Raw genomic sequence first — 19220 nt, 5'->3', positions numbered from 1 at the left:
GGTGGAAGTTTCAGTTTGGACAATTAATCCTCAATCTCTTATGAGAAAATTAACTGTTGTTGAATGCTTATGCATTAAAGAGGAGTCCATTATCTGTTGTCTATGTTGTCCCGGTATGGATGTCTAAGTTGAGAATAATCAAAAGCGAGAAATCCAATGCGAACTTTCTCCTTAGACCTTTGTACAGGCAGCATAGAGGTACCCCTTTGTGACACTTGGTTGAAACATATGCTATGCAATGATAATCCGTGTTAATCCAAGCTAATTAGGACAAGGTGCGAGCACTATTAGTATACTATGCATGAGGCTTGCAACTTATAGGATATCTTATACATAACACATATGCTTTATTACTACCGTTGACAAAATTGTTTCTTGTTTTCAAAATGAAAAGCTCTAGCACAAATATAGTAATCCATGCTTCCCTCTACGAAGGGCCTATCTTCTACTTTATTGTTGAGCCAGTTTACCTATTCTTTCTATCCCAGAAGCAAACACTTGTATCAACTATGTGCATTGATTCTTACATGTTTACCTATTGCACTTGTTATATTACTTTGTGTTGACAATTATCCATGAGATAAATATGTTGAAGTTGAAAGCAATCGCTGAAACTTATATCTTCCTTTGTGTTGCTTCAATGCCTTTACTTTGAATTTATTGCTTTCTGAGTAACTCTTATGTAAGTCTTATTGATGCTTGTCTTGAAAGTATTATTCATGAAAAGTCTTTGCTATATGATTCATTTGTTTACTCATTATCTTCATCATTGCTTCGAATCGCTGCATTCATCTCATATTCTTACAATAGTATTGATCAAGATTATGATAGCATGTCACTTCAGAAATTATCTTTGTTATCGTTTACCTACTCGAGGGCGAGTAGGAACTAAGCTTGGGGATGCTTGATACGTCCCAAACGTATCTATAATTTCTTATGTTCCATGCTACTTTTATGATGATACTCACATGTTTTATACACATTATATGTCATTATTATGCATTTTCCGGCACTAACCTATTGATGAGATGCCGAAGAGCCAGTTGCTGTTTTCTGCTGTTTTTGGTTTCAGAAATCCTACAAAGGAAATATTCTCGGAATTGGACAAAATCAACGCCCAGGGTCCTATTTTTCCATGAAGATTCCAGAAGTCCGAAGAGGAAACGAAGTGGGGCCACGGGGCGATGACACGCCAGGGCGGCGCGGCCTGGGCCCTGGCCGCGCGGCCCTATTGTGTGGGTCCCCCGTGACGCCCCCTGACCTGCCCTTCCGCCTACTTAAAGTCTTCGTCGCGAATACCCCAGTACCGAGAGCCACGATACGGAAAACCTTACAGAGATGCCGCCGCCGCCAATCCCATCTCGGGGTATTCAGGAGATCGCCTCCGGCACCCTGCCAGAGAGGGGAATCATCTCCCGGAGGGATCTTCATCGCCATGATCGCCTCCGGATCGATGTGTGAGTAGTCCACTCCTGGACTATGGGTCCATAGCAGTAGCTAGATGGTCGTCTTCTCCTCATTGTGCTATCATGTTAGATCTTGTGAGCTGCCTATCATGATCAAGATCATCTATCTGTAATGCTACATGTTGTGTTTGTTGGGATCCGATGAATATTGAATACTATGTCAAGTTGATTATCAATCTATCATATATGTTGTTTATGTTCTTGCATGCTCTCCGTTGCTAGTAGAGGCTCTGGCCAAGTTGATACTTGTGACTCCAAGAGGGAGTATTTATGCTCGATAGTGGGTTCATGCCTCCATTAAATGCAGGACGATGTGAGAAAGTTCTAAGGTTGTGGATGTGCTGTTGCCACTAGGGATAAAACATCGATGCTTTGTCTAAGGATACTTGTGTTGATTACATTACGCACCATACTTAATGCAATTGTCTGTTGCTTGCAACTTAATACCGGAAGGGGTTCGGATGATAACCTGAAAGTGGACTATTTAGGCATAGATGCATGCTGGATAGCGGTCTATGTACTTTGTCGTAATGCCCTGATTAAATCTCATAGTACTCATCATGATATATGTATGTGCATTGTTATGCCTTCTTTATTTGTCAATTGCCCAACTGTAATTTGTTCACCCAACATCTGTTTATCTTATGGGAGAGACAACACTAGTGAACTGTGGACCCCGGTCCTATTCTTTACATCTGAAATACAATCTACTGCAATTGTTCTTTACTGTTCTTCACAAACAAACATCATCATCCACACTATACATCTAATCCTTTGTTTACAGCAAGCCGGTGAGATTGACAACCTCACTGTTACGTTGGGGCAAAGTACTGTGATTGTGTTGTGCAGGTTCCACGTTGGCGCCGGAATCCCTGGTGTTGCGCCGCACTACACTCCGCCACCAACAACCTTCAACGTGCTTCTTGGCTCCTACTGGTTCGATAAACCTTGGTTTCTTTCTGAGGGAAAACTTACTGCTGTGCACATCACACCTTCCTCTTGGGGTTCCCAACGGACGTGTGTCTCACGCGCATCAGTTGGCAGGTAAGGTCTTGAGTAAGACTCAAGGTACGGCTACGTCAGATGAAAGAGAGAGGATGAGCAAGATCCCCTATGCCTCGGCAGTAGGCTCTATCATGTACGCCATGCTGTGTACTAGACCGGATATCGCACGTGCTGTTAGTTTGACCAGCAGATATCAGAGTGATCCAGGAATGGAACACTGGACAGCGGTCAAGAATATCCTGAAGTACTTGAAAAGGACTAAGGATATGTTTCTTTGTTATGGCGGTGACCAAGAGCTCGTTGTAACTAGTTACACCGATGCAAGTTGGAACACCGATCCTGATGACTCTAAGTCTCAGTCTTGGTACGTGTTTATATTGAATGGTGCGGCAGTAAGCTGGAGCAGTTCCAAGCAGTGCACGGTGGCGAAATCTTCAACAGAATCTGAATATATACGGCTTTAGAGGCTTCATCGGAAGCGGTATGGATGAAGAGGTTCATTGTTGAGCTTGGTGTGGTTCCTAGTGCATTGGACCCGTTAGTCATTTATTGTGACAACACGGGTGCCATCGCCAATGCAAAGGAACCAAGGTCACACAAGAAGCTAAAGCATATCAAGCTGCGTTTTCATTCAATTCGCGAGTACATCGAATATGGTGAAGTAGAGATTTGCAAAGTACACACAGATCTGAATGTTGCAGATCCGTTGACTAAAGCTCTCCCTAGGGCAAAGCATGACCAACACCAGAATGCCATCGGTGTTAGGTACATTACAATGTAATCTAGATTATTGACTCTAGTGCAAGTGGGAGACTGTTGGAAATATGCCCAAGCGGCAATAATAAAGTGGTTATTATAATATCTTTGTGTTTATGATAATGTTTGCATACCATGCTATAATTGTATTAACCGAAACACTGATACATGTGTGTTATGTAAACAACAAGGAGTCCCTAGTAAGCCTCTTGTATAACTAGCTTGTTGATTAATGGATGATCATGGTTTCGTGATCATGAACATTTGATGTTATTAATAACAAGGTTATGTCATTGGTTGAATGATATAATGGACACACACCCAAATGAGCGTGGCATAAGATCAAGTCATTAAGTTCAATTTGCTATAAGCTTTCGATACATAGTTGCCTTAGTCCTTCGACCATGAGATCATGTAAATCACTTACACCGGAAGGATACTTTGATTACATCAAACGCCATTGGGTAAATGGGTGGTTATAAATATGGGATTAAGTATTCGGAAAGTGTGAGTTGAGGCATATGGATCAATAGTGGGATTTGTCCATCCTGATGATGGATAGATATACTCTGGGCCCTCTCGGTGGAATGTCGTCTGATTAGCTTGCAAGCATATGATTGGATCATAAGAGATGACATACCACGGTACGAGTAAAGAGTACTTGTCGGTAACGAGGTTGAACAAGGTATGGAGATACCGATGATCGAACCTCGGATAATTAAAATATCGCGAGACAAAGGGAATCGGCATCGTATGTAAATATTTCAATCGATCACTAAGTCATCGTTGAATATGTGGGAGCCATTATGGATCTCCAGATCCCGCTATTGGTTATTGCTCGGAGAGGAGTCTCGACCATGTCTGCATAGTTCGCGAACCGTAGGGTGACGCGCTTAAGGTTCGATGTTGCATAAGTAGATTTGAATATGGTATGGAGACGAAGTTTGTTCAGAGTCTCGGATGGGATCCAGGATGTCACGAGGAGGTCCGGAATAGTCCGGAGAATAAGATTCATATAAGGGAAGTTGATTTCTGGGTTTCGGAAAAGTTCGGGATTTTTCGGTGGAAGACTGGAAGGTTCTAGAAGGTTCCGGAGGGGTCCACCATGGGGCCCACGACCTAGGAGGGCTAGCATGGGCCGAGGGGATGCTCCCTGGCCTAATGGGTCGGGGGCACATGCCCCCCAAGGCCCAGGCCGGCCAACCCCTAGGGTTTCCCCAAAACCCTAGGGGGGATCAACTTGGGGGGAGGAAATCTCTCTCCCCCCACTTGGCCGCCGCCCCCCTAACCCTAGATGGGAAAGGGGGCCACCCCAGCCGACCTGGCCCCCTATATAAAGAGGGGAGGGGTGGCCGCCACCATCCCCATCATTGTCCCCTCCTCTGGCCGCCTCTCTCCTCCACCATACGCTGCTCTGGCTTAGGCGAAGCCCTGTAGTTTTTCTTCCTCCACCACCACCACCGCGCCGTCGTGCTGCTGGAACTTGGAGGAGATCTACCACACCTCCGCTGCCCGCTGGAACGGGGAGAGGAAGGGCTTCATCGACACCGTACGCGCGACCGAGTACGGAAGTGTTGCCGGATTGCAGCACCGGGGACGATCGTCTACACCAACAACGAGATTAATCTCGTAAGCTTGGGAATCTTTGAGGGTTAGTCTCATCTCCATCTCGTTGCTTCGATCTTGTAGATTAGATCTTGGGTGTTCCATAGATTAGATCTTGGATTTATTCGTCTTTGCGGTAGGAATTTTTTTGTTTTCTATGCAACGAACCCCTTCAATTTGTTCACCCAACATGCTATTTCTTTATGGAGAGACACCTCTAGTGAACTGTGGACCCCGGTCCTATTTCCTTTACTGATAAATTCAAATGTAATCCTGTTCTGTTTACTTTATGCAAACATTTCCTTTCATTCGATGCGTCTAATCCTTTGTGTTCAGCAAACCGGTGAGATTGACAACCTCACTATAAGTTGGGCCAAATTACTTTGTTTGTGTTGTGTGCAGGTTCCACGTTGTTACTGACGCCGGTAGTGCGCCCTGCCACTAGTCAGCCAACAACACCTTCAGAAGTCACGTCTTTCTCCTACTGGTCGATTAAACCTTGGTTTCGTACTGAGGGAAAACTTGCTGCTGTGCTCATCACACCTTCCTCTTGAGGTTCCCCAATAGTGTGTCTGCATATGACGAGCACACGCCATCGAGCTGTTTTCTGGCGCCGTTACCGGGGAGAAAGATGATTTCTGCAAGGGGGTCTCTCATCTCCAATCTCTTTACTTTCTTATAGTTTGCTTAGTTTACTTTACTTTATTTTGTTTGTTTTCATTATATCAAAATCACAAAAAAATAGTTTACTTTTGTAGTTGTAATTATATCTAAAACACAAAAAATTAGTTTCTTACATAGTTGTTATTTCGTTTCTAGCTCATTATGTGGATTCCTAAGTACGATCTGAAGGACCTATTGAAAGTGCATAGAGCCCCCATGTGTGGTTTTGGTAATTAATGACAATCCCTATGGACTAATGTTTGCATTGAGTCATATGTGTAGGAGTTGTCCATAGGCAATGCTTGAACCATGAGTTGGCTTCAAGGTTGCAATACAAAGAAATGAGGTGCAAATTCAAGATGAGTCAACTCGAAGAGCTCACATGCTTGAAGCTTGCCATTCATATGTGTTCATGGATATGTGAAATTGTACCGAAGAAGAAGCTCATCCATAGTGGAGTATGGGGGAGCAATCCGCAAGACCTCATCTTCATCAAGCAAACACAGTCAAGAACGGCGTTTCATCTTGTTGCGGTCAAGATCGTCATCATCGAGCTCAAGTGGAATGTGCAAGGTTAAGATTTTATCTTTATAGGGTTTATTTCTTACCGGTCGCGTGGTTTAGTTGGGAGACCGAGTTATAGGTTAGTTGCCGCACTATCAAGGGGCTCTCGAGTGAGTAACTTGATCGTATCGTTTGGAGAGAGTTCAAACCTTTGCATCCTTGCATCATCTTTCTTGGTTGTTATTTGTATCTTATCCATATGGTGTTTTAGATCTTGTATTTATTCTCATGACAATCTCTAGTTCATTGAAAACGGAATTCACATGAAATACTTGTTGTGTTTTCGATATTGGAGTTTTTCCCGGATCTTCATTTTGAGAGGTTTCACCTCTAAATGCATGAAAAAATCTTCCCCAATTATTCTTGATATTTTCACTCTTTGTGGGTAGCTCTTTTCATCCTATTTACAACTAAATTGGTTTCACCTAAATCCGAGTTTTCTAACGCAAGTTGTTGCAATTTCCTTATTGGAGGTGTTACCGGTTTAGCTCTTATAGATAGGTTCTTTCCCCTTTTGATCTTATACTCCGTGGTTGGACTATGATGTTTCCCTGCATGATCTTGTAAAGTTTTTTGTTGTGATTCCAACGAGCCCAAGATCATCAAATTCGAAGTCCCGATGTGAAAATGACGATGTTTTTGATGTGTGGTGTGCTGCCGGCCGGCCGTACAATGTTTTATCCAAGGGTTCTATTGTTTACTTTACACACATTGCTTAATGCGATAGTCTGTTGCTTGCAACTTTATATTGGAAGGGGTGCAGACGCTAACCTGAAGGTGGATTATTAGTCATAGACACAGTTAGATTACGGTCTAAGTATTATGTTGTAATGCCCAATACCAAATATCATAGTAATCATCTTGTCATGTATGGTCGATATTCTGTCAATTGCCCAGCTGTAATTTGTTCATCCAACATGCTATTTCTTTATGGAGAGACACCTCTAGTGAACTATGGACCCCGATCCTATTTCCTTTATTGATAAATTTAACTGCAATCCTGTTTTGTTTACTTTCTGCAAACATCTCCTTCCATTCGATACGTCTAATCCTTTGTGTTCAGCAAACCGGTGAGATTGACAACCTCACTGTAAGTTGGGGCAAAGTACTTTGGTTGTGTTGTGTGCAGGTTCACGTTGTTGCTGACGCCGGTAGTGCACCCTGCCACTAGTCAGCCAACAACACCTTCAGAAGTCATGCCTTTCTCCTACTGGTCGATTAAACATTGGTTTCGTACTGAGGAAAAAACTTGTTGTTGTGCTCATCACACCTTCCTCTTGGGGTTCCCCAACAACGTGTCTGCATATGACAAGCACACACCATCAAAGGGCGCCTTCACGTCCTTCGTCACCGTCCTCTTGGGATCTTTCGGCTCCATGGCTGCTAGGGCTGAGTGTGTGGCGGCAGCGGCGAGGTTTGTGTGGGAAAGAGCAGCGACGAGCGAAAGAAATGAAAGCGGCGACGGGATAATTGAAAGAGGGAAATGACAATTGTGAGTCTATGAACCGGCATTGTGTCAATGATAGGGCGGGCCCGCCACTCGCCACACCGCCCCGCGTTGCGTTCGGCGCGCCCGTAACGACTCATGTGTAACAGAAACAACCACAGGCCATCGGACACCGTATTGGATCGTGCCGAGCCAAAACGGCCTTTGGAATGCACGACTAGACTCGGTCTAGTGTCCGGCGCACCCCAAAGACTCTTACAAGATGCTTTGAGGGACGCGAGTGGAGATGATTTAAGACGCTCATCCCAATGTGATCATATGAATGTGTCCGTTTGTAAAGATTTTCAGAAATCTCCTCAGGTTGTACATACCGAGTTTTGAGATCAATGTGACACAGATCAATTCATTCAATCAGATTACAGCTCGTTTTTACTCTTGACATATTTGAGCGGTGCCCATCCGACGAGGAAACATCAGAGCTCCGCTGAAAACAGAAGAAAACTACTAGTATCGTGTTTCCTTTCCATATTTAATCCACGATCCAAACTAATGCAACAGATACAGCAGCAAACCAAAAGCTCCAACCAAAGCACGTTCCTACAGAATTCGAAACCCAAATGCACAAACAGTAACCAGAACGAATGAAGTCAAGATCAGCACGCGCACGGCGCACATACACAAACTTCAACTTCGACCACATATACACGTGGTGCTACGACATGGCGACGGCGTCGACATCCCCATTCACCTCCGCCTCCGCGAGGCTCCCCTCGTTGCCGCTCTTCTCTTCCACGACGTCCGCGGCAAGCCGGCCTTCCCCAAGCACGATGTCGAGAATTCTGAGCATCTCCTCGGGCGCGACGAGCTGCGGGAAGTGGCCGACGGAGTCGATGGTCTCCAGGGCGGCGCTGGCGCAACGCTTCATGCGGCCCTGCATGTAGCGGCCGACGGAGGGCGGCGCGGCGAAGTCCCCGGACACGTGCACCATGGTGCACGGCACGACCACGCGGTCCAGCACCTCCCGCTGGTCGCCCAGGAAGAGCATGCGCGCCAGGCCGTGCGCCACGCGCGGGTCCATGGCGAAGAAGCTCCGCGCCAGCGGCTCCACGGCCGACGGGTCGGTGGTGCCGACGGCGAGCGCGACGAAGCCCTTCGCCCAGGAGTGGAAGTCCGACAAGATGTTCTTTAGCATCTCGTCGATGTCCGACTTGTCGAACCCGCCCTCGTAGTCCTCCGAGTTCATGTACCTGAATATTCATAGGGTCTTTCAATCAGATTGCGAAAAATTGTATTGCGTGATTTTTATGATGCTTAAGTCCCGCTCGGCGGTGAACACACGTTTGGATTGCTGATCTAGATTCTAACGTCCTTGTCAAGATAAATCCGACAACGAAAACAGATGACGATTCCGACAACAGGCATTTGAACATTTCAAGAAATTCAAACGCCGCATTTGTTTTTGGACATTTCAAAACTTCAAACGCGGCATTTGGTTTTGGACATTTTCAGAACTAATCGTAAGTGTTCATTTTTTCCTGTGCTGGTTCTCCATTCATATCTATATACCTAATAATAAAGGGAGAAGCGTTTCCGTGGTTTCGTCCGTCGGTTTGCGCTCTCGTCCATCCGATTATGCGCTTTCGTCCGTTCTGGTTGTTGGTTTTGTCCATCTCAGACCTTGAGTTCATCACGTCGCACGTCTGCCCTCTAAACGGCAGTACATAGCCTGACCGAGCCCGAGGATGGTTCTTTCAGTTCAGTTCCCATCGAACACGATTTGGTCTACAACCGACAAAATCCGCCAATATATAGTCCTTCTCCGTGCGTGATTCCCATGGAAGCTGTAGAAAAATTCATACCAAGTCGATCATACGAGTTTGCCGGAGTTGCCCAAAATTGAACTTTCCGACATCAACGGATATCTGGAATTGTCATATGCCTCCTTCATGATTCACGCAGGCGATCATGGCCCAACCCAGCAGCCAATCGATGCGCCGAGTCCGGCGGTCTCGCCGGTCGTTCTCGATCGATGGAACTTGGAAGTCGGTCGGCACGACGCTACTGCTAGGATCGATCTCAAATGGCAAGAATCGGGCGGCCATGTCTGACTTTGTAAGCGCTGGTTGTCAGGACAACGTCTACAGCACAGAGCACACACACGGGATGGCGGCGGCGCAGAGTTACTCTCGCATTGGGCTGGGCAGTCCGCAGGATTGCAGTGAGGTGGGCGGCTGTGCAGATTATTATCGGTCTCATTCATGGCCTCTGAAGTCTGAACAATCTGATCGTTGGCAACGACCTCACAGTCGCAAGTGGGGGACGTATATTTGCAACACCAGCGGTCCTCGGTCAGATCGAGCACGATTCTGTGGCCGGCGACCCGCTCGATCCGTCTCCGGCGATTGCCTCCACTAGATCGAGCATAGCGAGGCTGATTCAATGATTCAGTGTGCGCGCCGGGACTAGCCAATGCAGCGGACGAATCGGCACGCCGAGGAAGGCGCGACGCGAATACGTGGCCAGTGCCCTCCGCAGATGGCGTCCGGGCGGCCAGTGTCAGTGTCACCACACTTGACGGCCAACGTGCGAGACCACTACCGCATCCGGAAGAAGCTAGGGCAGGAGCACTTTAAGCACCATGTACATGTGCGTGGCCAAGGAGTCGCGTACGTGCAAGTTTGTCCTGATAAACTCGCCCAGCGTAAGCTGCTGTGATGCAGTACGAGGACGCTTGACGCAAGATCCACATATGTGTATAGGGCTACAAAAAAAGTTATTAAGCTCTTCTTGTGTAATACCTCCCGGATGTGTACATTGACTCATTGAGTCATAAAGTTTGATTACGGCTTGAGATGTTTTTCGCCGAGTTAAAGGGCAAAAGCTAACTACCTTGGGTTTTAAATTTACTTGATAGAATTCTTATTTCAGAGCATTGCAAGATACTTTACGTATATATGTCTTGAAGTTCCATGAATATTTTAGGATAGGTTCTTGCCCTGGCTTCTAACAATTTATTGTCCTCGAAGTAATGTATTGTTGTAAGAATGTTCCTAACTTTAAGGTGACAAACAAGTTGACAATAATCATGTTGATTGAAATATAGATGTGGTGCTACGGCTGGAAAAGTGAAATCCGAGGAACACTCAAGGAGGAACTATTGTTGAAGGAAGATGATTTTATGTATTTATAGATTTTGTTTTTCCCCGATGCAACGCACGGGCATATATTTCCTAGTTTGGACTGAAGTGGATTGTGGGTTGAGTTTTTTTCAACCTTGAGATAAGGGAGAAGCCGCCAACACCGTCAACGTCAAATATTGGTTGATCAATGCGGCCAATATAGAAGTCATCCTTCTCATGCTTGTCTAGTGGATGTTTGGAACAAGAGGAACAATAGAGATATGTTTGGCAGCGGCTAAGCACTTGGGTATAGGATCTTGGGAGTTTTGTGAGGCGTCCTTGGCATATTTAGTGTTGTAACAAACATTTCTCTTCCAGTTCAAAGAAACGAAATTTATATCCCCCATTTCAAAGTTAAACTAAGTGTTCATTCTTTTCGGCACCTATTTTTATGTGTGGCAATTGAACATGCTCATGAACCAAAAATGGTAGGACCATGAAACAAATCAATGAAATGATTCTACTTCACTTGGTTAGGAAAGTGGATGTGCAACTCAACTATCCGGGTTCAAGTCCTCAGAAACGCAGATTTGGGTTCTTAGTTAGATAAGTTCCAAACACAATCAAGAAAAGATGAAAAATACATATTACCATCTATAAAACCGTAACACATAAGGAATCTAGTACTATATTTTTTGACAATCTCCTTAAAAAAATCAAACATCTGTAGAAAGTACTAAAATAACCATTCCATCAAAGTACACCATATATTTTTGAGTGAATTCCACTATTTACCCTGTAGTTATGTATTTGTGACTCATATTACCCCATTTTCTAGAACTTCTACCAAAATATCCCATTCATGAGACATTCAACACTTTTTAGCTCAAATTTAGCATTTTACTTGTTACTGTTAGATAGGATAGACATGATACATCGATGTCGAGCGACAAAATATGTAAATATCGGAGGGCCTCATGGACGATTATGTCCAAAAAAAAAATCCATATAGTGCATTGACTCCATTCCTCACTATCATCTTAATATTTCTGGACCCCGGTCATCACTTAAACACCATGTCCAATAGACACACATCAAGAAACAAGCATCAAAAGATTTTAAAATGAGGTATCTACACGTATTATCACTTGGCAGGGTAATTAGTGTCACAAATGCATAACTAGAGGGTATAACTAGGAATTCACTCTTACCTTTTTACACTGCATAATCAATTTTCTTGCTAAGATGCATAATTAGTTTGTTAAGTAAACAAAGAAAAAGCTCGCCATAAAAATCCATCGCGCATCATCTATGAGAGAGTGTTCCTACATACCAAATGATAATTAATCTCAGAACTATTTGATACCAAGGAACTTTAAGTAGTTTGAAATGCTTCAAATTAATTAATTCAAAACAAAAACCGCATTTAACAATCACTATGTGTAGTGCGGCTTTTATATGATATAAATTTTTGTTTGAACCAAGAAAGGGAACATCTTGGAAGCTTTTAATTAGTCTGATATATTCTGATGTCAACCAAACCAGAGTCTTCATTTGGCAGTCGAAGGAAATAACCCTGAACTTCTTTCCTATTTTTGCTCCACTCTGTAGAAGAAATTGACCGAACAAGCCGGCAGTACCACACGAGTGGAGATATGCATGGAGAAGGATGGCCGTGTACGAACCTTGGGGAAGCGCCGACGAGCACTAGATGGGTGAATAGGTCGGGCCGCCTGACGGACGCAATGCACCCGACCATGCCGGCCATGGAGTGTCCAACATACACCGCGCCTTTCAGATTAACCTCGTCCATGAGCGCCACCAGCTCGTCGGCGAACCTGGAGAACGTGTAGCCCTCTTCCTCCTCGTCCTTGGGGGCGGCGGCGCTGGAGAAGTCCCAGTCAAAGAGGAGCACCTGCACACCGTAATTAGTACATCCTTCATGCAAGTACTATATCTGTCAAGGACTCAAGGTAGATATGCATGTCAGAGTACGTACCTTGTTGCTCTTTGACAGGTGAGGCAGCACCTTGTCCCAGATGGCTTGGCTCGCTCCATAGCCATGGGACAGAACCAAGGTCCTCTCCCCACACCCAACGATTCTTGGATTCAGGTACATGGCTTCTTTGTTCTCTAGACGTTTGAGAGAGAGAGAGAGAGAGAGAGAGAGAGAGAGAGAGAGAGAGAGAGAGAGAGGGGTCCCTCTTGAATCTTGATCTATAGGCCGTATTTATAGAGGCAATAAGGATTTTTGTCATCGATCCACTTCTTTGTATGTACTCAGTAGACTTTCGTACCGAAAATTGTCGAATAGTACAGAAATGAGATATGTATACATCATATGTGATGGACATGGGAGTCAATTGCTACGAGATAACTATAATATAGTAGCTCACGAAAATATTTATAATTTATAAAAATTGGAGTGGGATTTTTTCTACTGTTTCTCCGAATAAGTATAAATCTATATATAACTGTAAATTTCATTGAAACTTGTGGTTACCAAAAATTCACATACATGGCTGATAGTTAAGTATGTGGGTTGCCAAAGTTGCCTCAAACAGGGGAAATTTTGAAAGGGACGTCTGCTGCGTTGCCCAAGATATATTGTTCTATGCTAAACGGATTGTAATTCTCAAGTGGCGATCATTGTCGCTTATTATATCCGGTGATTGCTTACAGATAGGAATCGTGAGGCTAATTAATAATGTAATTTTCAGGTCCTTGCGGCATTACGTGTTTAAGAGAATAAGGAAGATAAGCCTAAATATATGGAGCCAACACAAGATAAAACGTGTACAACTGTATAATTAGCAATTAAGAGGCACACATCTGGAGCAGCCGTCGCCCGTCGCAGTGGAACGAGGTGGTGTCCGTCCACACCTGCGCACCGGCCGTAACAAGTGGTGGTGGCGATCATGAGATATAATCCATGTCGACGGTGTTTTTTTTTTCCGAAATATGTATCGCACACGATTTCTGTTCTACAAGCATAAGCGAAGATATCTCATGTCACACACGTTTCCGTTTCTGTAACCGCGAGCACGAAAAACGACATTGCTTTTTCGAACCGTGTAAGATAGTTGCATTTATCGTTCATCATGCATGTAGACGGTTTCTCAAACCATGTGCACGGCCCATTTTAAGAAGCCATCTGCAAAGCCTAGCTTCGAGTACAAAGGAGCTGAGACCAATTGCGTCTCTATCTTTTCCTTCATATCAGCATAATAATCTTGTTTCAAAACGAAGAATGTCATGCCTTTGTAGTACTATTTTTGTACGACTTTTTCCATATGAAACGAGTTGGTCGTAGAGTCGTAAATGCGTGATCGAAGAAACCGGGGATTATATTTGTTCTGTCCCTGTCGCTTGTGCCAGAGAGTATCATGGAAAAGTGCTAGTTTGTCGTGTGGCTGGGTAGGCGTCGACTGCACGAGTCCAAGGTTACATACACAAATACACAACGCATTTGCAATTAGAGAAGAATCAATCTGGTCACATGATTATTGATCGCCTATACTCTGGCGTAACAGCCTCAGCCAACAAACTCTCTTGCATACAAGCAGTTGAGGACTGTGGACTCTAATTAAGACCACACAAGAACAAATTAATGGAGTAATCATCGATCGGGCCATACATCAAAACATCTATCTATTACTGGTTTCTGCGAAGCAGCAGGATGCATGTTACTCTCTCTTGTGGTCGAGATCTGTGCTCAGATTAATTAGGACAACAAATTATGTGCTTTGGAAGGGCCACGTCGATTTGCTTGATTAAGTATTAGCCTGCTGGTTGTTGGACAAACAACCAATCATGTATCAAAGAGTGTTTACAAAAATCGCGTCTAAGAGGAAACACTGGTTACTTGGTCACTTGACCCAGATTCCAGGAATTCTTAGTCTTAGTAACAAGCCGGTGACCGTCCTACCAATCGACCGGTCTCCCGGCAGCCCTTCAAGTATAAACTATAATCCTTGTCCTCCCCATTCTAATGGCCTAGAGCATCTCCACCAGCGCGCCTCAAATAGACGCTGGCAGGGGCGCCGGCACCTCCATTTGGGGAACGCCGGCACATCATCCTCCATTTAGGGGAGCTGCTCCCACACCGGTGCCCCAAAATAGGCGGCCTCGATAGATAATTTAAATTTGAAATCTCAAACACAACCATAGAAATTCGAATAAGTCTACGAATATGAAGTTTAGGTCAACACACGGCCACCAAATACGAATAGGTTTTGGAATAAGAAGTTTGGGCCAACACACGGCCACCAGATCGCCGTTTCCGGCCAAAAAAGGGCTTTCCAAGCCAGATGATCACATGATCACACGAAGGAGGTCACGGGCGGCGCAACCTCGACGACTTCCTCATCGGCGGCCGGCGGCAGCTCCGTCGCTACAACAGGATCCACGGTCGCCGGGGGAGGCATGAATGTCGACGGTGCTGGGGGAGGCAAGAACGCGGACGGTGCCGGGGGAGACATGAACACGGACGGTGCCGGGGTAGACATGGATGGTGGCGGGGGAGACCCTGACGCAGCTCGCGCCACCATCACCTCTTGGCCGATGCGCTCGCGGTACATCTCGTGCCACGCCCGCGCCAAGGGGTCCATCTTCTCCATGTCGGCCATCAAGATTTTCGATTCTTGAGACATTTTGGCCAACGATAGTTGCGTCACTTCGTTGTTGGCCTTCATGGCAGCGGCGTGAGCTTCCATCTTCGCCGCCTCCACCCTCTCCCTCTCCAACTCGATCTTGGCGTCTTGCTTGTCGAGGATGGCCTTCCACACGACGGCGGCTCTATCGGCAGCTTCCTTGTTCTACACCGAGAACGAGGTGATCATCTTCTCGATGGAGGCGTCCATGGCTGCCAATACCGGCGCCGCATTCCTGTCGGCCTTGGCCTTCTTGTTGCCAATGGGTCCCCGGTGGAGGCGCCGGCTGGATCGATCGGCCCATCTTCCCCGTCCTTGAAGAGAGTGTGGAGGAGGTCGTCCCGTTTCTTGCAACCTTGGAGCTTGTTGTAGCAATGCATAAAGGGAAAGTCTTTGTCCTCGTGTTGGTTCTTGTACATTTCGAGGACTTTGAGCATCTAATAATATATGATGCAAATCAATGAAAAACATTGAAGATCATCAATTCATATGCAACAAGTTGGATCATCAATTCATATGCAACAATATTGATCATCAATTCATATGCAAAAATATTGATCATAAATTCATATGCAAGAACATTGATCACCAATTCATATGCAAATAAGATAGGCGTAGATCATAACCAATCCACCGTCATCGTGCCGCTCTCCTTCCGTGCCTTGATCTTCTCATAATAGCCGTGGAACTTGCTACACGCCCCCTTGATCAAGTTCCAATGGTGAGAGAGGGCGCCCTCGTTCCGGTTCATCTCTATGGTGGCGTAATCACCATAGTTCTTCTTCTCGTTGAAATAATCAAGGATGCGCTTGTAATACTTGCCCCCCCCCCCCCGGTTTGGTTTGTGCTGGTGATGGGGCAAAACCTCACTTGCTTCCACGCCTCGATGAGGCATTCATCCTCCAAGGACCTCCACCCCGGACCACAAGTGCCGTCGGAACGCTTGCGCGTCCTCCTCACGCTCGTACCGGTCTCGACGTCGATCAGCTCCTCCTGGACTTCCTCCTCACCTTTGTCCTCGTCGGCCTCTTCTTCATAGTCGTCGACCGGGGGTTCATAGGCATGGCCGCGTATGATGCCGTTCAGGATCTCCTCCTCGCCGACAAACTAGGCATAAAGTTACAAACTTTTAGCCGCCTCCGGTGTCTACGATGCACACAACACATAGAAAGAAAGGAAACGAACCTCGTCCTGGCCCATGGACCCGCTGGACCCACTGCCGAACACCTGCTGGGTGCGCCTGCCGTCGTCGGGGAAGAGGTCGCGGGGAAGGCCGGTGACGTCCGTCACGCGGCCCTGGGTGCGGCGCAGGTCAGGCGAATCGTTTAGGTCGGGGAAGCGGAAGGCGCCGCTGCCCCGAGCCGTTGAATCCAGCGAGAACGGGGCGTTGTTGTCGACGGTCATGTCACTGTCCCCGAACTCAGGGGAGTAGCGGGCGCGGCCGTCCATCTGCGACAACCGCATCTGCGAGATCGACGGCGCGTCAGCGGTGTACCCCGCGTAGTAACCGGACGATGACGGGGAGCTCGAGATGTTGTTCAGGCCGCCGCCCATGCTCAGGCACGCTTCCGCAGAGGCCACCGCTTTCGCTGCGTCGAGGGCGGCGATGCGGCACCTCCTGCGGTCGGCCGTGACGAAGGCGCGGCGTTCCATCTCCGTCTCCCAGTCCTCCTGCGACATGGACGCTGAAAGAACATCTCTCATAATATGTTTTGTGTGTTTGATGTCAATGTATGTGATACACTAATGTTTGTCTAAGTGGTACAGGGATTATATAGATACATATATTCATGTGTGATGGATGTGGTGAGACATGTCAAAAAGAAGCTCTAACAGGATCACCAGGCCGGATAATCCGGGCCGGATATTTCCAGTATATCCGGCCCCCATTTTTCGGCTAAGGACTTGAGGGATTGTGGCTCAGTATACCCCTGGACTGGGGCCGGACTTTTGCCCGGATATTTGCCCGGATTTGTCCCAGGGCCGGATTATCCGGGCCGGATATTTCCAGAATATCCGGCCCCCTCGAAATCGGCTAAGGACCAGAAGAAAAGCAGCTCTGGACAGGGGCCGGACATTTGGCCGGATTTTTACCTGGTTTTGTCCCTGTGGCCGGATTTTCCGGGGGCGGATTATCCGGCTCTTACTTAGGCCGGATTATCCGCCCCCCCCCCCCCGAAAGCCCCAACGGCTGGATTTGGAGAGGGGTATTTATACCCCCCTTCTTCTACCTTGCTCCTTTGCTCAATCATTGCACCAAAAATCTGCCAAGCTTCACCTCCATTAGAGCCACCTCAAGAACACAAGATTTGCAAGATCTCCTTCCTCCCCCAACCAAAGCTCTTGATCTTTGGAGATTCGAAGGAGAAGACACCGATCTACATCCTCACCGAAGCGATTTACATTTCCCCCTCATTTGTTTGAGGGCCCCCTTGCTAGTGTTCCTCTTTGGATCCCTAGTTGATTTGTGTTGATGTATTGTTGTTGATTGTTGTGTTGTTACAGATTTGGGAGCCTCCAATTCGGTTGTGGATGTGTGCCCCAAGAACTTTGTAAAGGCCCGGTTTCCGCCTCGAGGAAATCCCTTAGTGGAAGTGGGCTAGGCCTTCGTGGCGTTGCTCACAGGAGATCTGAGTGAAGCCTTCGTGGCTGTTGGTTTGGCTTGCGTAGCAACCACACTCCTCCAAACGTAGACGTGCCTTCTTGCAAAGGAAGGGAACTACGGGAATCATCTCCGTGTCATCGCGTGCTCCACTCTCGGTTACCTCTATCCTATTCTATCTCCTATATATTGCGTAGCTATATCTTGCTTAGTTGATAACCTTGTCATATAGGCAAATTCACTTAGTTGCATATCTAGAGAATTTACCTTTGTGTCTAGCCTAAATTGAAAAAGAACTAAAAATTGGTTAGCACCTATTCACCCCCCCTCTAGGTGCGGCATACGATCCTTTCAATTGGTATCAGAGCATCGGCTCTTATTTCGGGCTTAACCGCCTAAGAGTATGCCGGACGATGGGCCTGCGGAAGGGGCCGCTAAGATGGTCTCCATGGATGACTTCAATTCGTTGAGGTCCTCCATGGAAGCTCAAATGGAAGGCATGAGAAAAATGATTTCCGAGCTTTTGGCTCCGGTCCCTCCCATGGCTCCCGCCGTAGAGGTAAAGGACACGGGTGTGTTAGAAGAGGGAGGTGCTTCGGCATTACCCTCATCTACCAAACCCGTGGATGGTGATAACTCAACCAGTGGAAGTGTGAGCTACAATCGAGTGGCTCCGTCTTTCCTATCTCCCGATATCCCGGTTCCCCATCCTCATGTAAACATTAGGGGTGACCCACCTAAGTTCAATGTTAAAGATTTTGATACATGGCAATTTGAGTTTCGCTCACATGTTTGCAGTGCCTCCAATGAACTTTGGAGAATCATCGTGGAAGGCTTCAAGCCATACAACCCCAACTAGTTGACTAGAAGAGAAGCGGTTGATAGTCAACTCAATAACACCGCATTGCACATGATCCAAACTAGTGTGGGGACAAAGGAATTGTCTCGTGTTCGGAACTACACCACCGCCAAGGAAGCTTGGGATGGTTTGGCCGCTAGTTGCATTGGAAGTGAAAGCACGAGAAGAAACAAGTACAATTCTCTTCGGAATAAAGCCGAAGGATTCATGAGGCTACCGGATGAAGATCATGAAGACATGTATGCAAGACTCATCACCATTGCCGATGCTTTCCGGAATGTGGGTGCCACCCACATCAATGACTCTTGGATCAAGGATAAGTACATTGATTGCATGATGCCGTTTGAACCCATTGATGTCAAGACTCTTGTTGGGAGAGAATGCTATTCCTCTCTCACGTCTCAACAAGCCGTGCACGAGATGCAAGCCCTCAAGGTGCTCGAGCAAAACTCCCATGATTCTCGCAATCGTGCCATTGGTAT

At 46.4% G+C, this 19220-nt stretch overlaps 1 protein-coding gene across 1 annotated transcript; it reads right to left on the bottom strand.

Annotated features, from left to right (window-relative positions):
* Nucleotides 1-7999: 7999 nt before the first annotated feature.
* LOC127342815 (strigolactone esterase D14) lies at nucleotides 8000-12821 on the bottom strand. The gene is made up of 3 exons (XM_051368827.2): nucleotides 12625-12821; nucleotides 12311-12540; nucleotides 8000-8753 (listed from the first exon to the last, which is right to left on the bottom strand). The coding sequence occupies exons 1-3, from the start codon at nucleotides 12742-12744 to the stop codon at nucleotides 8219-8221; spliced, it is 885 nt and encodes a 294-aa protein (XP_051224787.1). The 5' UTR covers nucleotides 12745-12821; the 3' UTR covers nucleotides 8000-8218.
* Between the last annotated feature and the right edge of the window lie 6399 nt (nucleotides 12822-19220).

Source organism: Lolium perenne, chromosome 3, assembly GCF_019359855.2.
Source record: "Lolium perenne isolate Kyuss_39 chromosome 3, Kyuss_2.0, whole genome shotgun sequence".
Taxonomy (NCBI): Eukaryota; Viridiplantae; Streptophyta; class Magnoliopsida; order Poales; family Poaceae; genus Lolium; species Lolium perenne.
Note: the sequence above shows the minus strand (reverse complement) of the source record. Positions and strands in the feature narration are given on the sequence as shown.

Bases quoted from the DNA above. Each gene is read 5' to 3' on its own strand.
- LOC127342815 (XM_051368827.2), bottom strand. From the start codon at position 12,744: ATGTACCTGAATCCAAGAATCGTTGGGTGTGGGGAGAGGACCTTGGTT. The intron at 12,541-12,624 runs GTACGTACTCTG...TACGGTGTGCAG, and splicing joins ACCTGTCAAAGAGCAACAAG to GTGCTCCTCTTTGACTGGGA. The intron at 8,754-12,310 runs GTTCGTACACGG...ATGAATATTCAG, and splicing joins CTCGTCGGCGCTTCCCCAAG to GTACATGAACTCGGAGGACT.